Source organism: Beta vulgaris, chromosome 5 (genome assembly GCF_026745355.1).
Source record: "Beta vulgaris subsp. vulgaris cultivar EL10 chromosome 5, EL10.2, whole genome shotgun sequence".
Classification (NCBI taxonomy): domain Eukaryota; kingdom Viridiplantae; phylum Streptophyta; class Magnoliopsida; order Caryophyllales; family Amaranthaceae; genus Beta; species Beta vulgaris.
Window position 1 is genome coordinate 15,834,280 of NC_079206.1, and position 19,838 is coordinate 15,854,117.

At 30.9% G+C, this 19,838-nt stretch overlaps 1 protein-coding gene and 1 pseudogene across 1 annotated transcript; one reads left to right on the forward strand and one right to left on the reverse strand.

Annotated features, from left to right (window-relative positions):
- The first annotated feature begins 473 nt into the window (after positions 1-473).
- Positions 474-3,115, forward strand: LOC130591683 (uncharacterized acetyltransferase At3g50280-like; annotated as a pseudogene).
- A 1,213-nt stretch (positions 3,116-4,328) lies between these two features.
- Positions 4,329-19,205, reverse strand: LOC104892940 (protein ROS1C). The gene is made up of 22 exons (XM_010678968.4): positions 18,995-19,205; positions 17,877-18,001; positions 17,534-17,783; positions 9,548-10,288; positions 9,257-9,460; positions 8,944-9,180; positions 8,757-8,847; positions 7,976-8,522; positions 7,586-7,665; positions 7,405-7,489; positions 7,178-7,269; positions 7,011-7,079; positions 6,892-6,928; positions 6,733-6,815; positions 5,924-6,460; positions 5,761-5,797; positions 5,626-5,677; positions 5,457-5,524; positions 5,311-5,376; positions 5,105-5,219; positions 4,952-4,990; positions 4,329-4,651 (listed from the first exon to the last, which is right to left on the reverse strand). Exons 2-22 carry the CDS (start codon positions 17,994-17,996, stop codon positions 4,530-4,532), a joined length of 3,672 nt encoding a protein of 1,223 aa, XP_010677270.1. The 5' UTR covers positions 17,997-18,001; positions 18,995-19,205; the 3' UTR covers positions 4,329-4,529.
- Positions 19,206-19,838: the final 633 nt, after the last annotated feature.

The following is a 19,838-nucleotide window of genomic DNA, read 5'->3' on the forward strand; positions in this document are numbered from 1 at the left end:
ACCAAAACCAAGCATCTTATACTCATGCCTTTGTAAGGTGTGTGCTTAAGCACAGGTAGCTAAGCTACTTCAAAAATCAGATTATTTTCTTGCTAAAATAGAAAACATGTTAACTAAAACAAAATTGGTTTTCTAAGAGCTTTTTAAAGTTGTTTAACTAACACTTTAGCATGATTAGCGTTATTTAAACTTTTAAAAATCTTGTTAATTTTTAGAATTGGCTAAATTCAAAAATCAAACAATATTTTTAATAGTAGTTTCGAATTAGGTTGGCTAGATGCATCCACATTACTTCACTAGATTTATAATGTACAATTTGCATCATCACCCTCTCATATATTCCACGTATTATGTGCTCATGTGAAGAGCAAATGATGAAAGAGAACGTGAGAGGGAGTACCATGCTCTAGATATAGTTATACTAGAGTTGATGGTAAATGAACTACTTATATTGCATTCATGAATCTGGTTTGATTAAGGGTGTGATTAACGGTAGTCTGGAGTAGGAGTCTGGAGTAGGAATCTTGAGTGCAAACTTTAATTTGGTGAGCTTTGAGTGCAAACCAGCTATATTTTTGGCAAAGACTCATGTGAGTCTCGAATGGAGATTGGAAATTCAAGACTCTATCAAAGACTTATCTATTGTGGGCTCATCCGCTCATGCAAGCAATTGTTTTTTTTTTTATAAACCAAGAAGTGTGAGATATGGGAATACTACCAATGTTATAATTACGTGAGACTAAATCAAAATCTACAATTTGTTTCTTTTTTTTATATATAAAAATAATTGTTATAAATAACCCTTTGTTTGTAATTTTTCTTTTTACATTTTCCCAAATTCTCCTATATCTCTAAGTAAATATTCAAAGTATATATATTCTGATGACATGATTTTATGATGTAAAATAAAATAGAGTAAATATAAAATAATACTCCCTCGTTTCATTTTAATCTACACACTTACACTTTTCACGCATGCCAATGTAAAACTTTGAGGACATATATCTTTAGTTTTGTATTTGTAAAAATTGTAAAAAGTACATATTAATAAAATACATACTAAGACGAATCTAACAAGATCCCACATGACTATGTTTTTATTCACGTATAAATCACAAACGAGGGTCAAAGTGCAATTTGTGAATAGTGTAAAATGTCAAAGTGTGTAGATTAAAATGAAACAGAGGAGTATGTTAAACTTTTTCTAGAGAGTATGAGGGATAAGGGTAAAATTGTAATGAATCTTAAGTGAGTCTAAAGAATAAAATGTAGGTAAAAATTAATGAAAAGCTGATATGACACAATTGGAAGTTTGGGGTTGAGTATGAGGGATAAACACACCCTATGCAACCTAAATTTTAGGGTTGAAAGATCCTTCTTCACAAAAAAAAAAAAAAATACTATAGTAAGGTGGTGAAAGATCCATTTCAAACCTGTGTAAAGTACTACCCTCCTCTCCTCTTCGTAGAAGTGAAGAAATCACAAAATAAAAGAATAACCATCCCTAAATTAAAGATGGAATTTTCCACAGTTAAGCAGATTTCCGAAACTTTTGTGAAGCCAAAATATGACCTCCGTTGAAAAAAAAAAAAAAAAAGCCATACCATTTAGCTCCGATCCTCTGGGTTTAATCATGCTTTCTTTCCATTACATCCAAGTTGGTCTCCTCTTCATCAAACCTTCACATTTATATGACAGCATTTTCAATCCTTACATTCCTTGAAAGTCTTAAAGAATCTCTCACACACCTTGGTTCATTTCTACCCACTAGCTGGTCAACTTGTCATACAATTTGACGAAAACAAACACGAATGTCGTGTCTTTGTTGATTGCAACAAAGGCCCTGGGGCTCGGTTTCACCATGCCTCGGCTTTAGATATCACTGTTTCCGATATACTCTCTAGTCTTTTCACACGATGTTCCTTTGGTAGTTCGGTCATTTTTTACTACAACGAGGAGGCTGTAAACTACGACGGCCACGAAAAACCTTTGTTATCGGTTCAAGTTACTAAGCTCTTGGATGGGGTCTTTGTTGCCTGTTCGATAAATCATGCTATTTCTGATGGAACTTTCGTATTGGCATTTTTGGAACGTATGGTCCGAAATACATAGAGCAAACGGAAATAAAATTCCTATTTCACATTTGTCAATACACAACTGTTGGTTTCCTAACAGATGTGTACTTCCCATCCCTCTTCCTTTTAGCCATCCTGACGAATTTTTAAGCAGATTTGAAGCTCCTGAACTTCGAGAGAAGGTCTTCCATTTCTCGTTTCAGTCTATAGCAATGTTAAAAGAGAAAGCAAACAACGAAAGCAATCTTGATACAATGGAAATCTCTTCCTTTCAGGCCTTATCTGCACTTGTTTGGAGGTCAATAATTCGAGAGAACCACCTATCTTATGATGTTGTTCTTTATAATTACATGTATGCAAATAACAGGCACAGATTAAACCCGCCTTTACCTCAAAATTATTATGGCACCTGTATTGAATCAATTACTACAAAAACTACAGTTGGTGAATTACTTGAAAATAATCTAGGATGGGCAGCATCTTTGTTGCACCAGTCAGTGGCAAATCTCACTGACAAAGTTGTGCGCAATTTTGTTAAAGAATGGTTAGTTTCTCCTTACTGTTACCATCATAAAGACCTGCATGACTATAATACTATAGCGATGGAGCAATCGCCAAGATTTGACATGTATGGCAATCAATTTGGGCTCGGAAAACCAGTCACGGTCCGTAATGGACCAGGAAAACCAAGCTATAGGGGTAGTGTGTGCTTGCCCAGGATATGAAGGAGGAGGAAGTATTGATCTTGAGATATGTTTGCCGCCTGATTCAATGAAAGCTCTTGAAACAAATGCAGAATTCATGGTTGCTGTTTCATTACTAAAGTAATTAAAAGCTTATTAGATAATATGAATACTTTTGTAAGCTCCATTATTGTGCCTAATATTTGCCATTTTAAGCCTTGTTTGTTGTTAGTTAGCTTTGTATTTTTACAGAGAAGGGTGTTTGCTTTAATTCTGGCAAAGTGTAACAGTTTGATATGTAATTAAACATCGTTGTTTGTCTTCTATCTTTCCTAACCAGCTTCAATTCTCTATGAACGTTTTCTAATATTGATCATTGTTAAGTGTTGATTTTCGATCGCCACATACCATATTGGTGTAAACACAACATAATAGCTCCGCTTTCCGAAAACTGCTGATCAAACACAACTAAAACTTATAAATCTAATTAATTTTCAATTTGTAAGGGAAATAACCTTAAAATTTCATCCTAATCGAACCGGTAACAAAGAATTTAAATTAAAGACAAAATTATCATCAACACCACAAACTATGGCTCGGATGCACCCATCATCACAAACTATGGCTAGTAGCTAGCCGGAACACCACAAAACATTGGCATGGTTGTAGTGCGTGTCATAAATAACGTTGAAGATACTTTTTTTGCGTTGCCTAGTAGCCAATCGCAAGCTTTCTCTCTCTAGAACTCCTCTTCACGAAGAAATCTAAAAGTTGTTATGGGAAGGTTTAAGGTATCTCCGAATCTGTACTCATTTATAACACATACTGCACTCAGATCAATAGTGTGATGTTTGGCTACTAGTCAAAGTTTGAAATGTTAGGTATGCCCGAGCCATAGTTTGTGATGTCGAACTAAAACAATACAACTAATCATAAAGAGAACTATTCTTAATTAACTCATTTAATTACAATATCAATCCATAGTATACCCTTAATAGCATAATCTCACTCACATTCAATTCTGAGTTCTCAAAAGTTAACATGCAAATAATAGAGAAATACAAACAATAAAATTATCAATTGTATGACATGCAAATAATAGAGAAATACAAACAATAAACTGGCGACGTTATCCATTATTTTTATATGCAGATCATTATCTACCTTCATTCAAATTATGTTATTATGATAAGATCCAATTCATCAGTTATTTATGAAAACAACATACAAAAATGTCCTTATCTTCTTTCTCCTCCCCCCTCGTGTCAGGCTCATGAAAGCCAATGATTGAGCTGTCAAATGTTGTAGCCATTTATACCATATAGGCAGCTATATCTATTTGAAAATTTTGAACACTATATCAATCTCATAAGCCGAGAAGTATACTTCTCAAAAGAAAACGTCTCAGTGTTTAATTTAAATAATTTTTGTTTAAGCTACATTTTACCCTCCAAAAATCTATATCTATACTAACATATTAATACTACCATATTAAAAGCCGTTTCCTAGTAATACTTGATATTATAATTTTCAAGTACCTAAGGCGTATCCCTCGAGAGAGTGCCAAACATAGAAAAAACATCACTTACAATTGTTGATCAATATCATAAAGCTGCTCATAATTATGAGCATTTAGATTATACCAATTAAGAGCAATAATACAACTTCATAATTACATCTGATATTTTGTGATTAGCCTACGTATTTTTTTTTTTTACAAGTGTACCAGAATCGCCTCCCTAATTACTATACAACAAACCTGAATTTACATCTAATCCTCATCATCTCCATCTTGTTGCAGTTTTCCCTTTACTTGTGGACGATTATGAAATCTGAGCGGTAACGGCTTTGGTGCCCGAGTTTTTTTATTAAAACTCCTTGTGCAAACATAACCTAAATATACATGAAAACAAACTTAACCTAAATATACATGAAAACATAAGTAAACCACTATGAGAGTTAATGCTCCACCAGATTTTATCTAAGCGATGCACAATATTCAATTAATTGTTTATTAATGAAAAAGCAAATTCTCGAGAGAAGTACAGGAAGTATGTCAGGGTTCATAACTTTATATTTGTTATAAACGTTTGCTCCACACGTTGCTACTTTTATATTTTAAATCTAAATTTGTATTTGTCTTTTATTCACATTTTCTCGAATTATAATAATACATAACATATAAATATGTACCTTGCCAACAACAACGTTGAATCTCGTCTTCAGTTAAACCTATTTTAAGAGGTGCAAAATTAGTATCTTTACAATCTTATACAAGACTATTACTACTAGTTAGTAATAAAATCTTTTCTTTTTATATAGAAAAATGTAAATATTCGTTGGTACCTCTAAATATTGATGATGTGCCAGAACCACAATATAAAGTTCGTTTCTCTAGCATCCATATCAAACTGGTAGGAACGTTGATGGGATGTTCACTACTTTCATCATCCGCAAAAACCTATAAAGTTTTTCAAGATAAATATAAATTAATATTTTGAACTATTATATAAAATAAAAATTTGAAGTTGGTTCAAAGTTAAAATAATTACCTCGTTAACTTGAAAATAGGTACCATTGAGAGGAAATGATCCTCTCATTGCTGATCGAACAGGTATCTGTTGTAAAATTTATTTTTAAAATTAAGTCATTTATAGTTTGATAAATACCATTAATTTTCCTTATTATCAATGCTTACCAAAATTGTTCCTGGGACACTATGCTCATAGCACCCTTCCAGATTATCATCAATCTTCTCATTTTGACCTGTAATAAAAACAATTATATATGCATAATGTTGAGTCTCATAGATACATATGTATAATGTTAACAAAATAATAATATAATAAAAAGTTGCAATGTCTTACCTTGTGTCCATATGGCAAGAAGATAAGGTATGTGTCCTTGTTGCCTATCAAACTGAAACGATATAGTAAAATTGCATCAAAAAATGTATAATACATGGAAAAAAAAGATATCAAAGATTTAGAAAAATGACTTACATCTTTGAGCAGCAAGTGATTGTACGGCAATTCGTATCTGCAAGACAAACATTATTATTTAGTATTAACACTAACTAAAAGTATTAAAATTTATGATATATTCTTTCAAAAAAAAATAATTTATGATATATTAAACTTAATTTGCATAAACATAACAACTTACACTTGGTGTTCTGTCCTCAACCGAGCTGGATTAATTTGCTTAGGCAAAGGAATAGAGGTATCCTCTGAAGATATACTAACTAAAGCTCTTGACAAACCACCGCTGTGTGAAGACACATTATGCTCTTCAACTGAACTCGACAATGTTTGTTCAAACAAATGTGTTTCAAGCTTAATAACTATAAAATCTTCTTCATCCACCTCATTCACATCATCATCTTTGAATAAATCTTCAATGTCAGGTTCGTTTCTTTCTTCAGCTTTCTTTGGAGATGCTGGAAACTCAATTATAGGGTTAGATTTACATTGTTGGGAGGAGGTATTATGATCTGCTTCCCAGATATGTAGGTTTGTATTACAATATATGGGAGACAGATTCGCGACAATAGATGAATCATAATTCGATGTCCCAAGCAAAGGTATAGAAGATTTTTTTATGTTAAAAGGATTTGGTAGATTCTTAATCTTCTTAGAATTCCTCTTTGATTTCACCATCTTATTGTTTGTCCACGACAAAAGAGGATGTTTCATTTTTGTACTGCAATCCCAATTAAAAAAATTGTTAGTTCATTTAGTTTTCATTCTCTTCACTTGAAAAATAAGATCAAAACAACAGTCATTCCAATCAAGTTTAATAAGGTAGTATGACGAGAACGTCCTTAGTGTTATCATATTAATCATATTTCCGTAAATACTCAAAACAAATCAAATAATGGATAAATTCATATATAATGTTTTAAATGGTGAGGAGAATGACCCTGCATCACATAGTGTTCTGATCTAATTTATAATATAGAAATGACTACGAACCAGTCTACCACGCTTTTGTAATATTTGCAATTTTGTTTGAGTGGACATGCTCTACAGTTCGGATTTTTCTTGAGACAAAAAACCTACAATGGAATATCATCTTTTGTGTTAATTGCATTAAAAAAACTAATAACCCTTTATACACTAAATAAGAATTACCTTTCCGAATGTGATCATCTGATAATGTATTTGATACCTATTAACCAAAAACAAAATAAATTAAGTTCAATAGAGCATTCTATAAAATCTTGGCATTGAGAGATACAATGAAACTATACAATGATTCTTGCTTCATATGGCACAATCTGGGCCACAAATATTGCTGGATTTCATTTTCTAATGGGTACCTACAGCAAACAAATATTCAAGTTAAACTACCACATATACACAACATATTTTAATGTGAAGTATGAAACATAATGTAGTTAAACAAATATATACTTACTTTTGAAGGAGATGAAAGGGTAATCCTAGAGGCAATGGCTTGAGAGGAACCCAACCTAGACGTATTGCAGTTCGAGCAATATTTACATCAACCTGAGAGTGATAAACCAGAAAAATTACCATAATTATTAGAAATGTGACTAATCCATAAAATATTAGACGATAGATAAGGAAACCCTCAAAGAAACTATTGACAGGTAGATATTCTCAGTTATGGACCATTCTTACCGGGAAGCCATGGTGGTGAAGTGTTAACAGCCGCAAGCATTCGACACTTTTTAAGCCAAGTCCATAAAAGCTTAGTAAATATGCCCTGCAAATGAAAAAAATATTAAGGTCCTTAAATATTAATTTGCAATATGTGTATAGAAATTCAAATAATAAAAGTACTAGTACATTTTTAACTTACTTTGCTACTTGAGGTGGGGCATCACGTAACCATTGAACATCAAGAGTTCCATGTTGGTGAACTAGTCGATTGAGCATCCTCTATATGTATGGGGAAATAAAAAACATTAAGTTTCTCTCATTTGGAAGATTGTATCACATTATCACATTTTAGTTGCAACTAACAAAATCTACCAAAGGTTACTAACAAAATAAAATGAGCCTCCGTGCTTTCACTCTTTTTCTTTCTCAAATTTTACAATTTACTAACTGTTTTTTCTTTCATCGTAATAATGAGAAAGAATTGTAATAATAATTATTACATTTAATAAATTACAAACCTTAAATTGATTCTCAATCATTTAAATTTTATCAACATACTCCTAAAAAAAGCAATTAACATATATAATACCTGAATTTTCCTTGCGATAATCCAATTTTGACCCCTTTCCTTGATGGTTATAGCAATATGCGCAAGTGGAGCTTTCCTTACTGCATCCCAATCTACAGAATCGTGTGTGTCTGGATTCCTTTGAGAGTTATTATTCTTCCCTACAAAATGGAGTCGAATGCCTTCCCAATCAACCTTAACCTTATTTGTTTTATCTCCAACTTTTTTATCTTCTAATTTATATTTTTGTAGGAAAGGTAGTGATTGCATCATATCATTAAACGCAACTTCATATTCTTTAGTCGAATCTCCTCCTTCTTCAAATTCTTCAGGTGAAGTTGTTTCTTCTCTATCTAGAACAGGAGAAGAATTTATTTCAATTGGAATTGAAATGATTTCCTCCTCATATAGAACCGAAATCGTTTCTTCTTCGTAAGGATGCTCGATGATCACGTTACTACCCACACTCTCTAGATTGTTGTTGCCATTATTCAATTTTGCATCACCTCCATCTTCATTGCTTCCTCCTTTTATAGGATATCGTGAGGCTAATGCCATGTATGCATTACTACAACAATCATAACATTATACATACACATTAACATCAGCATGTAGAAAGTTCTTATCGTTACTACAACAATCATAAGATTATACATACACATTAATATCAACATGTCGAAGTTATTTCAGGACCTAATTAATCCTAATTTTCCCTTCTATTTAACATTCTCCTCCTTACTTTTTATCTCTTTACTTGCTAATTTACAAATTCCAAATACTATATTAAAATCAAAATACTTACCTTGACAAAACATCAGACACATTTTGTGTGAGAAAAACACCAACCATCGAATCCAATACGGAACCATTCCATTTCACAAATTCCTTACTCCCTGCCATTATCATAAATGTTACAATATGATATCAGCACAAGTTCTTAGATGTTTTAATAGACATCATATATGCTCGAGTATTAAAAGTGGATTTACCTTGATATTTGGTCATTTCAGACATAAATCTATAAATCTTTGCAAGCAAAATATTTCTTTCTTCTCTAAAACGAGTGCTCTCTTCATCTGGTATTTCAGAACCATCATCTCGAATATTTGGCTCGCTCAACATTACACTCCATCTTTCAAGTTTCTTAGGGTCATCGTAAAGTTGCAAAGCTTCAAATTCTTGAACAAACGCATCCATTATTTGTTCCAATGATGTATTATTCCAATCTACAGGAAACAAAATCATAAATTTAGCTATAGTATTAATGATATAGGATTTAGTTTAAAGTAACAACATTATTACCATCAAGCTTGCTCAAATAATTTTCACGTTTATCCTTGCGTTTATAAGTACGCTTTGACATCTGCTCCTTTGCAACCTTTACTTTGTTTTCTCCCTTTGAAAGACGATTTGAGGTAGAGCAACGTGATGAAGAAACAACTCTTTCGTGTAGTTCTCCACTCCCAATTTGACATAGTTCTGGATCCACCTTATCCTGTTTATTCTCTGCAACCATTTATCTATCAAATTTTAGGTACTAAATAATTGCATTCTTTATATTGTTTAGAAAGTTAAAATAATGAGAGAACATACCTGGGATAGACGACTCTAGTATAGGAGGAAGACAACAAGGCAATGTGTGATCAGGTATGATTGCTTGCTTCTTGAGTGTTGAAGTCAATCTCTTCGCTGATCTCTTTTTCTTATTGAACTTCATTGGTGAAGCTAGTATACTCAGAATACATTTTGAAGACTCTTTTGCTTCTTCAAAAGTCTTCACTTGTGTAGACAATAACATTATTGATTTACCTTTTACAATAGCAATTCGATCAAGCAAATCTTGAAGGATGGAAGTATGGTTAAATCCTTCAAATTGTTTAAAACTCGACTTCTTATTCCTCTTTGATCTCTTCTTGAAAGATTTTACAAAATTCGTCCCCAACTTTCGACACTGAGTGAGACATTTACATCGAAGTCTTCGATAAACACTTAAATTGCCAGCTTGTTGTTTTTCAGTGTTTTTCGTTTCCCCTTTCTCCCCACGTTCCTCGAAATCTTTCTCCCCACGTTCCTCAAAATCCAAAACCCGTTTACAGATAGGAACATGTTCTCTTTTAACCTCTTTTTTAACGACCTTCTTTCTAATTGGCTTGGGAGTTACTGGTTTTGGAGTTTTAGGTTTGGGAGTGTGCACCTTTTGAACATCAATTTTCGCCCAGTAATACTTATTTTGACGTTTCTCACCAGGCTTCTTGTTTCCCTCTAAGCCAACTCTTCGCCTTTTGTTTTTCGACGGGGTTGGTGGAACATCAACATTCACCTTCTCCTCTATACCTGTCAACAAGATTGTTATATACCAGCAATAACTACAAATATGATAAGATTGGACTAATATATACCTATTTCCATTTCTTTTTCAAATTCCTCTTTGAAAAGTATACAACATTATTAGAGACCATGTCAAAAGTGAAGGAGAAGTCTATTAAGAGATTATAAGCTAAATCTTATGTTTCACAAACCACTTATGTGCCGTTCATTCTTATTGGTTGGTATTAGAGGACCAACATTGATCTTCTACAAGGAGATTGGTGCTCTCCGTTTGCTCTCCATGGAGAGAACTTGGAGAAATGCTCTCCTCCAATAGCATTAAGAGAGCATATTAAGCAATTTTTGAAGGGGTCATCTTGAGTAGGGATAAAGTTAAAAATGGTTGGAGAGTAATCTTGAAAAGCTATATTGATGTTGGTGCTCTTATTATTGTAGCTCACCATTTTGCAATTAAAAATTTTGATTGGTTTAGTTTATGTCACTTAAGTCTCTCACCATTCTTTTTGTTTTTTTAATTTTACAATTAAATTCTATGAAAAAAATAGAAATTTTATTGAATTTATTTATGATTTCTAATATTATAATTTTTTAGTTGATTTTTGAATTAAGTACAATACTTCATAAATTGTAAAGAAAGTGGACATTTTGATTTCAAGTCAATTTTTTCATAGGTGGTAGTTTGTAAGTGAATTTTTAAGTTTTTATAAAGTGTCATCATTTTAGTGATTTGCATAACGTAAATTATGCAATTTTATGATTTTAGTTGACTTGTGAGTGATTGTTATAATTATATTTTTGGTATTTTTGTTTGAAGCCCCTTTTGATTTGTAAGTGAATTTGTAATTTAGAATGGGAAGAGGGGCAAAATAGGCATTTCAAAAGAGGACGTCGTTGCTCCCCCTTCCCTTATATAATAGAGACTAGCTTTCCACCCGTGCAAAAATGCACGGGAGGTTTTATGTAGAAATGGTTTGGAGCCGTGTATAATGTGCGACAACATCATTTTGTATATTAAGTAGTTGTTTTTATTCGAAATATATTGAATCCGTGATTATTAGAATCCATGTATTTAAGATTAAAAGAATATACAATGTAAAATTATATTTAATATATATAAAAATCATTTGTTATAATATTTTAAACTTTAAAAATATTGTAATCGTGATATATACATTTATAATTACGTAAATAAAACAAAAAAAACACATTAAAATGTGGGGGAATACTTTGTTTATAAATTTAAGATTTTAGTGATTTTCTCCTAAAATCATGATTTGAATAGTAGCTAATTGATTTCAAGTTTTCATAATCATATCGTGTATTAAAAATAAATGACGTATGACCCGTATGTTCAGTGATTGATGTAGCTAATGTCATGATAAAACATGTGACCGACCAACTTTTTTTTTTGCTAAGCAAAGGTTTACTTTCTCTCAGTTCGTTTTAGGTTGTAACTGGTTGCTCTAATTAATATAATTACTTGCTTTGCAAAAAATATTCCTTAAAACAAAAAAAGTTGAATGAAGAAGCTTTTGTTCTGCCTATCGTTTTATACAAAGGCTCATATAAAAACACAATGTGTAGCACTACTGTCACTCAATCATGCAACAACTTTCAGTACTCCTTGCTTTCTGCAATCCCACTCAACTCATCTCTCTTATTAAACTATCTTATTACAAATTTTTATTTTTCTAATGATATGATTATCCAAATTGTATTAAAAAACAATCTCAAAGTTTATATAGCATGATTTTCATCAAATGAATGAGGTTATCTCTAAATTTCTAAGTGAAAAAATTAATTTAATAAATAGAAACACTCAAAAAATTATACAAATATGGCATTTTTTGTCTTGATTTGCCTTTTATTTCTTAATCACCATATGACCGGCCTGTTCTTTTCCATATTCTTTTCGATTTTTAGAATTGTATTGTAGAACAATTTCAAACTTCTATATTTACATTCCAACATACTCGTGAATGAGGTGTATCTCGTAATTTTAGGTTGAAATATTTATTATGGCCTTGTGATTAAAAAATTTAGAACTTGTAATGAGAATAGTTTAAAACTGGCTTACGACCCTTGTGCTGAAGTTATGACTTGTGAATTATCTATAATAGTAGTATGATTGTTCTTATTTTATTAGAACGGGCCTTATAAAAAATGGACCTGCTTAGGTCATTTATTTAACTTTAACTAACTTTTTAGCGGTAAAACTTGTCTCATAGATACTTTAAACTCAGTAATTTTATGCCATTGTTCCTTATAGTCAATTTTAAATGTCTATATCAATTTCTTTACACACAAAAACAAAGTATAGCCCCCTAATACCATGGTTCTCATGTGTGAGTGGACATAATTTATGCTACTAATAAATTTGATCGAAAAATTTTAGTATAGGTTTTTGACCCCTGCAAATTACATGGGAATGATAAATTTAAGATTTTATGATAGTTTCGCCAAAAATATGTTGTAAAGTTCATAAATATTTACCGAAATATTATAATTAAGCCTATGTATTAAATATTATTTAATCAAAGTAAAGTGATTACGTTTTCCATCATTTTTAAAAAAACATGTGAGTTAATTTATCAAATAGACAATATATTTCATTTATATATCTTTCATTAAGATTCCTTATAAATTGAGATCTAGATTTCGAGCACCAAGTCAATAACTCTTATATAATTTTTACTACTGAAATTATGATTGGTCGTACTGTTAAATATATATCTAATAAAGGGCTCTTATGAGTTAACAATATAATTTTTTTTCTTATTGTTATGTCGCACAGTCCACAAAATATTCTTCAACTATATCAAAAAGCATACATCATATATCAAGTACGTACATTATGCATCAAAAAAGAAAAACCAATTTTTTGACCTGATAATTAGTTATGTATACATCAAAAAATAAAACCATATTAATATGTTTAAAAATTGTATTTGTTTTTATATAACCTTAATATCAACTTATACAATAAGATATCAGACTTTATTTTCAACTCTTTATATCAAGCTTTATAAGTTGTTACACTTTATAGCAAACTTATACTATGGTTTGTATTCAGATTATTCAGGGAACTTAAATGAGATAGATTCTTTCTTCATCTTCCTTATATTTATGTACCGTATATTAAACTTCTTTATGAACAATTATCCATTACCAACCGCCATTCTTCTTCCTCTTCGATTTTCCATCAAAACCCTCCAAAAATTAAGTCCAAAAAATACGCCTACTCATCTTCTAAAATCTAGAGGCTTCAAGCAAATCAAATTACAATCTCTCATTTATAAGTAGCTACATTTTTATACTTTAAGCCACAAATTATCGATCAAAATTATACTCCAACATCTTGAATTGTTATCTTCTCAAGTCATCGATTTTTGCAACAACAACAATTATAAAACTCACGCATGTGGGTTTTGTGAAGAAATTAAGCCTTTGATTATCTTTATGTTTTTTGCATTTGAAGCATGGTTACTATAATCCCTTAATGCAACCAAGGTGTACATCATTCGATCTACAAAGTGAAGAAGATTTAAAGACCGCATGCAAAATCGCAAATCTTATGAAGGAGTTGGATTGAAATGGAGTTCGAAGAAATTTTCTAAATGGGTCAATAGGTTGGAAATATTTGGTAAGTTTATTTTAAAAAAATGATTTTTGACTATTATGATGAAATTTCCATGATTGTATGTTTGCATGTAGTTTTTAGCAATTAGATATCTTATAATTATAATACTAAAATGAGTCATATAATTCCTAAAATTGATAACAGTGAGTGAGAAGAATCAAGATTCAAATTATTTGAAACAATAACATGAGGTTGAAATGAAATAGTGAATATGCCAATCTATAGAAAATATTCTAATTTATTACAGTTAGTGAGTGAGAAACTATATTGAAAAAATCAAGATTCTAAGTTTTAAAAGTTAGTGAAAATTATTTAATATATTAGTAATATAACTGTCATTTAGAAAATTTAGAATTGAGATTGAAATTAGGATTAATGCACATTTTAATTTTCTGGACAATCAGTTTATATTAGGGTGTGATTACATGAACATCTTATATAATAACATTTTTTACCTTTATTTTTCCGCAACTATAATAACAATTCTTGGTGGGTGAATTTTAAATTTTAAATAAAAAACATTCAATTATATTTGATTGCAGCTATAATATAGGCAGTTGTTTAAAACTTCCCACACTAATATCATTGTTTGATTTCACGGTAGTTTTTTTTGGAAGGAAATTATCACGCCATGTGACATCAGAATCTTTGATGTAACATTTATATAATAGAGTGTCGAATTTGGCGATGACACATGGCAGATGTAGTAGTAGCGTGACACGTAGGCGAAGTGAACATTGAATAATGATGGCTTGACACGTAAGCAAAATGAACCTTGTTTTATATATATATATAGATAGATTGTATGTTTGCTTGATGTAAAAAAAAATTAAAAAAATTAAATTCTAACTACCAAGTACCAATACCTAAACAATCGCTGCCACTTCACGAATTCCATCCAAACATCCAGTTAGGGTGGGGCCCACCAATGAAAACTAAACCTTTCCTCGTTTTATCTTAATCAAAACATACTCCCTCTATTTTTTTTGTCTTTCTCATTGAAAACTAATACTATATAGCTTTGAAAAAATATTCTAGTTTTTTCAATCTATAAGAAAAAATATAGTCAAGTTAAATCTTGTTTGTTTGTGACAATATTAGTACTTTACTAATATTCAATCGTTATAATTTTTACTGATATATAATGAAAAATATTTAAGTTCAAAGACGTATATTGAGAGATGCGCACAAAAGAGTGAGAATGATAAAAAAAAAACAAAGGGAGTACTTCATTAAAAAAAAAAACCCTTTCTTCTTCACATTCTTATCAAATTAAATCATCCCAAAATTAAAAACTTCTCCCCAATTTTCTTAAACTAGGATAGAAAATACTCTATCAAGTTGATTTAGCCACTTCTAGAGCTAGTCCCAAGTTTAACAATTATTCCCAGATAAGATTCATTCATTTTAGAAATTAAGGCTTATAATTTTGGGGGGTTTTTGTTTGATTTTTTTTCTAACAACTCTTTCATCCCTCAATTACTTCCTGAAATTAGTTTTAATTGCTTTTTTCTTTGTTATCTAAAAGAGATATGTCTTCATCCTCTAAGACTAAAGTAGAGAGCAAAATATGATTCCTTGCAAGGAAAAGGGACAAAGTTGATGATAATGGAAAGGTAGTTATTGGCAATTTTCCCTTTGGCAAATCATGGAAAAAGAGGTATAATTGAAATGATAATTAAACACGTAGTATTTAACAAAAAAAGAAAATATTTAATTTTCCTTCATTTTTTTGGTTATATTATTTGTTTTTTGTATATTTTTCAATTCGCAACTTGGAGCATTAATATCTATAGTTAGGTATAAATAAATACTATATAGGGTTGATATTTAAAAATATATATTGAGACAAATATGATAAGATCGACATAATAATGTCTTTTCTTACATATAAATAGTAAGATAGAATTTGTGAGTAATATCAAAAGTCAAAATGATAGAAGGAAAGAAAATGAAGGAAGTGCAAAACTAGCAATTCCACATATAAGCAGGCCGAAACAATTTTTCCAAGTGAGATCACTTTTTGCCACAACTATTGTTAACACAAGGGAATTTTGTCAGAATCTACCTATAAAACTAATTTTTTGAAAAAATTATTATCAACAACTACCTAATAAATTGTTTTAGATTGTGGACCACCACCTTATTTCGAATCGTAAGGGGTTGACCTATTATTCATTGTTGACGCGGTGACGTCGTCATTTGCATGTTATGTGACTTAAAAAAACCCTTTTTTTCCTTTCTTTTCTCTCATTCCTCCTAAATCACTTTTCACCTGTTCTAATTTTTGAAAGAAATCTCAATCTACAAGAATCCCACTAAAAATCGAGATGAGGGACAATTAACGAAAAATAGTGAAAATGTGGTTTCTTTTGAAGTCAGCCACATGTGGAAGGTCAATACTGGAAAACTGGTCAACATCTCACTTTTAGGTATAAGATCGTGTTTCACAACCTCAAGTGTCCTATAAGATAGTTTTTAATAACATTTGTTATTAGTTAGTTTTTCAAAAAAAAATAAAAAAAATAATTGTAGTTAATGTTTGCCAAAATTCGCTTATTAATTACTTTAATTGGTCACACCACTCAAACGAAAATATATATAATTACTTTCATTTGACATCTTATTGCGACTTAGGTCCTTTTTATGTTATAGAGTACACCGTTTTCAATTAATATACAGAAGCACTTAACCAAATATTAGTGGAATTTTAATGGAATGGCATAAAGTAATGTAGGTCATAATTAAAAAAAAAAAAGGTACCACATGAATTATTAAGATTTTGGTCTCTACATAGAATAATCGAAATTCTGATAACTTTGTGTTGCATTAGTCAACTTTTACGTCAAAGTTTGGCCTACAAAATCATATTTTAATTTCTCCACAAGTGTAGTAATTAGTTTTTGTTAGGTAAAATAAAGGGGCTCACTTGAGAGAATAGAAAGAATTCCTCAAATGAGTCTCATGGGGTTTGATATTTCACGAATACGAGGTAGAAAGTGATGTCACTATTACACCACCTCAAATCACTTCCCACCTCAACCTCACAAGTGTAGAATTAGTTGGTCTAAAAGAAACTTGATGTACTATCATATAATCTATGTTGTCCAGAGCTATATGCACTTAGTGCTTGTTTGGTCGTAATGGGAATAAAAGTCCCATAGGAATTTACAATGTGGGAAATCTCCCTTATGAAATTTCTAGGAATTAATCTAAATTGTTTAGTATTCATAAGAAAAGCTGTAATTCATCGGATATATGTATCAAGGGGAGGGTAGGTAAATAAATTCCTACATTTTGTGGGAATTTCAAATTCGCATGAAACTAACCAAATTTGAAAATCATGAAAATTTCTATTACCTACATAATTTCCTATATATCAAACAACCACTTACTCACTCTTTAATGCACCATTTACATCTTTCATTACATATTAAATTTTATTGAGCCAAGCTTATCACATGATGATTATATCCTTAATTATAAGTTTGACCACTTGAATAGTAGATGGGTTAAACGAGTAACAAATTGAAAGGCAAGAAAAAAGATGCACCAGATAAGATATACCACATTACAAATATATATAGTTGAAGGTGTTAGTATATACTCACCCAAAGCAGGTTCAGATGCAGCAACCTGATAGTTAATTCCAGTAGCATCTGCTGGGGTTTGAACTTGTTCTTGCTGGATTACACTTGCAGCATCAGCTAGCCCCAAAATTTCAGTACAAGAAAGTCCATCCAGATCGATCTTGTCCTGCGGCAGCGATGACGTTTGAAGTTGTTCTTGCTGGATTACACTTGCAGCATCAGCTAACCCCAGAATTTCAGTACAAGAAAGTCCATCCAGATCGATCTTGTCCTACAGCGGCGACGAGTTAGAATACACTAATTAAGATCGAAAGTGTGTTAATAAGATGCTAAATCTTGATATATTTTTGGGGAAGGTTGTTACCATATCGATGCAAATGCTACCACTGGTGATACTGGAAATCTCAGCAACAGGCAGCTTTTCTGGAGTTATTGGCACCCAACAATTGATCTTTCCCAAATCCTTCTTTGTAACGTTATCCATTATTTCTGCAAACAACAATTGACTATATTTACAAGAGGTGGGTAGCTATTTAAAAGTTCGAGAAATTCATCATATATTCGACTTATCTATCAAAACTATTATTTCTGTTTTAATTACTCAATTCTTTTTCAAATCTGTCTTTCAGTGATCTCAGAAAAAAACATCTCAAATAAATAACAGTTTATTGCAATTTGCAACTTAACATGAATCAAATATAAAATTCTTTACATCAAGATCAATACAAATAATTCATATATACCCTCAAGTAAAAAAAAATCCAACTCATCTTTACCAATAAAGAGGCCAAATTATACTCCAGTTCTATCAAATTTCAAGGTGATTTCTATTTGCTTTGACATGCATAAGACTAGTTTTCATATAGAACAACTTAAATCCATGACAGTAATATTAACCGAAGACTCCAGAAATAATTTATAACCACATCATAATATCAACAACCATAATGTATAATCACAGAATGATAATAACCACCATAAATTATATTCACATCACACTTGCACATTAGTCGACTATTGACTGCATCTATCAGTATATACCCAACTTTTGAGGAACGAAAACTCAATGTATCAGTAAAATTCTTCTTAAAACATTCGATGTTATTATTGAATGTTCAATTCTTTAAAAAAACACCCTTTTGCTAAAGCAAAACATGAAAACAATACAACAGAATTTTAACGTTATACTATTCGAATTCCCACAAAATCAATTGTACAATTCTCATTGGCCAAAACATATAATGACTAATTAAAAAATTCAACTTTAATCAAATGCATTTAGTTCAAATAATACAAAACAAATTGAAAGCAAAAACATACAATAAAGTAAAAAAAGCTATCAATCTATAAAGAAAAACTATATAATTGAGTCAGTTTTAGCTTTAATAGGAAGTGCATTGACAATTATACCATTAATTACAGAAAATCGAAAATCACACTAGTCTAATTTGTAGTTTTTTGAGTGTGAATTGAAAAACATACCTGTTAATTTTGAGTTTTCAGATGAATCAATTTTCTCCAAGTTTTGGTTTTTCAATGGCTTCTGATTGCTCTCTTGGCAGGAGAGAGAAAAACGGTAATCTTCAATCAAATAAAAGAGCAGAGGCAACAGTGAGAAGGAACCCAAACAAACGGTTTTTGATAGAAACAATCTAGAGAGAGAATGGTAAATAATTGAGGGTTTAAGTGAATGTTGATTAACTTGTTAGTTGTTACCTTTTATCGGTTGACTTAATCAAAAGTTTTGAGTATTTACTAATTCGTTAGTATTTTTTTAGTCAAAAGTGTTGCTAATTAGTTAGTATTTTTTTGTTTGAGAGTTTTTGTGTCTTCACCAAAAATAGAAAAATTAGAATAAAAAAATTATCTTTTGATGATAGGCCTTGTCATTGTATGAGGGCAATCTTGAATAAAATACATCTTTTTAGGATATGGAATAATTTATCTTTTGAGCGGTATAGATATTCAGTTGTTAGTTGGCTTTGTGTCAAATGACAGTCTATTACGTCTTGTACAGTTACACGTATTTTTTTTTTTTTAATGATTAAGACTTTCGTAGACCTTATCCACAATAACGTTATTGCGAACCAAAAGATCACATGTGGCAAAAATTATATGTGGAACACATAATGACCCCTATTTAAATATACACACTTTTCTAACAAGTCTTTTTTATAACATATATTATAAATTTGTAAACATAATTAAAGTATTCATTTAGACCTAGTCATCGTTGTGGCTTTATTAGCATATAATTGTAGATATTTTTCACAAAATAGTCACCTTCATACATTTACCTTTAATTGATCCTTAATTTTATCATATT

Bases quoted from the DNA above. Each gene is read 5' to 3' on its own strand.
- LOC104892940 (XM_010678968.4), bottom strand. From the start codon at position 17,996: ATGGATAACGTTACAAAGAAGGATTTGGGAAAGATCAATTGTTGGGTG. The intron at 10,289-17,533 runs GTGAGTATATAC...TCTTGTTGACAG, and splicing joins TGCATCTGAACCTGCTTTGG to GTATAGAGGAGAAGGTGAAT. The intron at 4,652-4,951 runs GTACATATTTAT...ATGTATATTTAG, and splicing joins TCAACGTTGTTGTTGGCAAG to GTTATGTTTGCACAAGGAGT.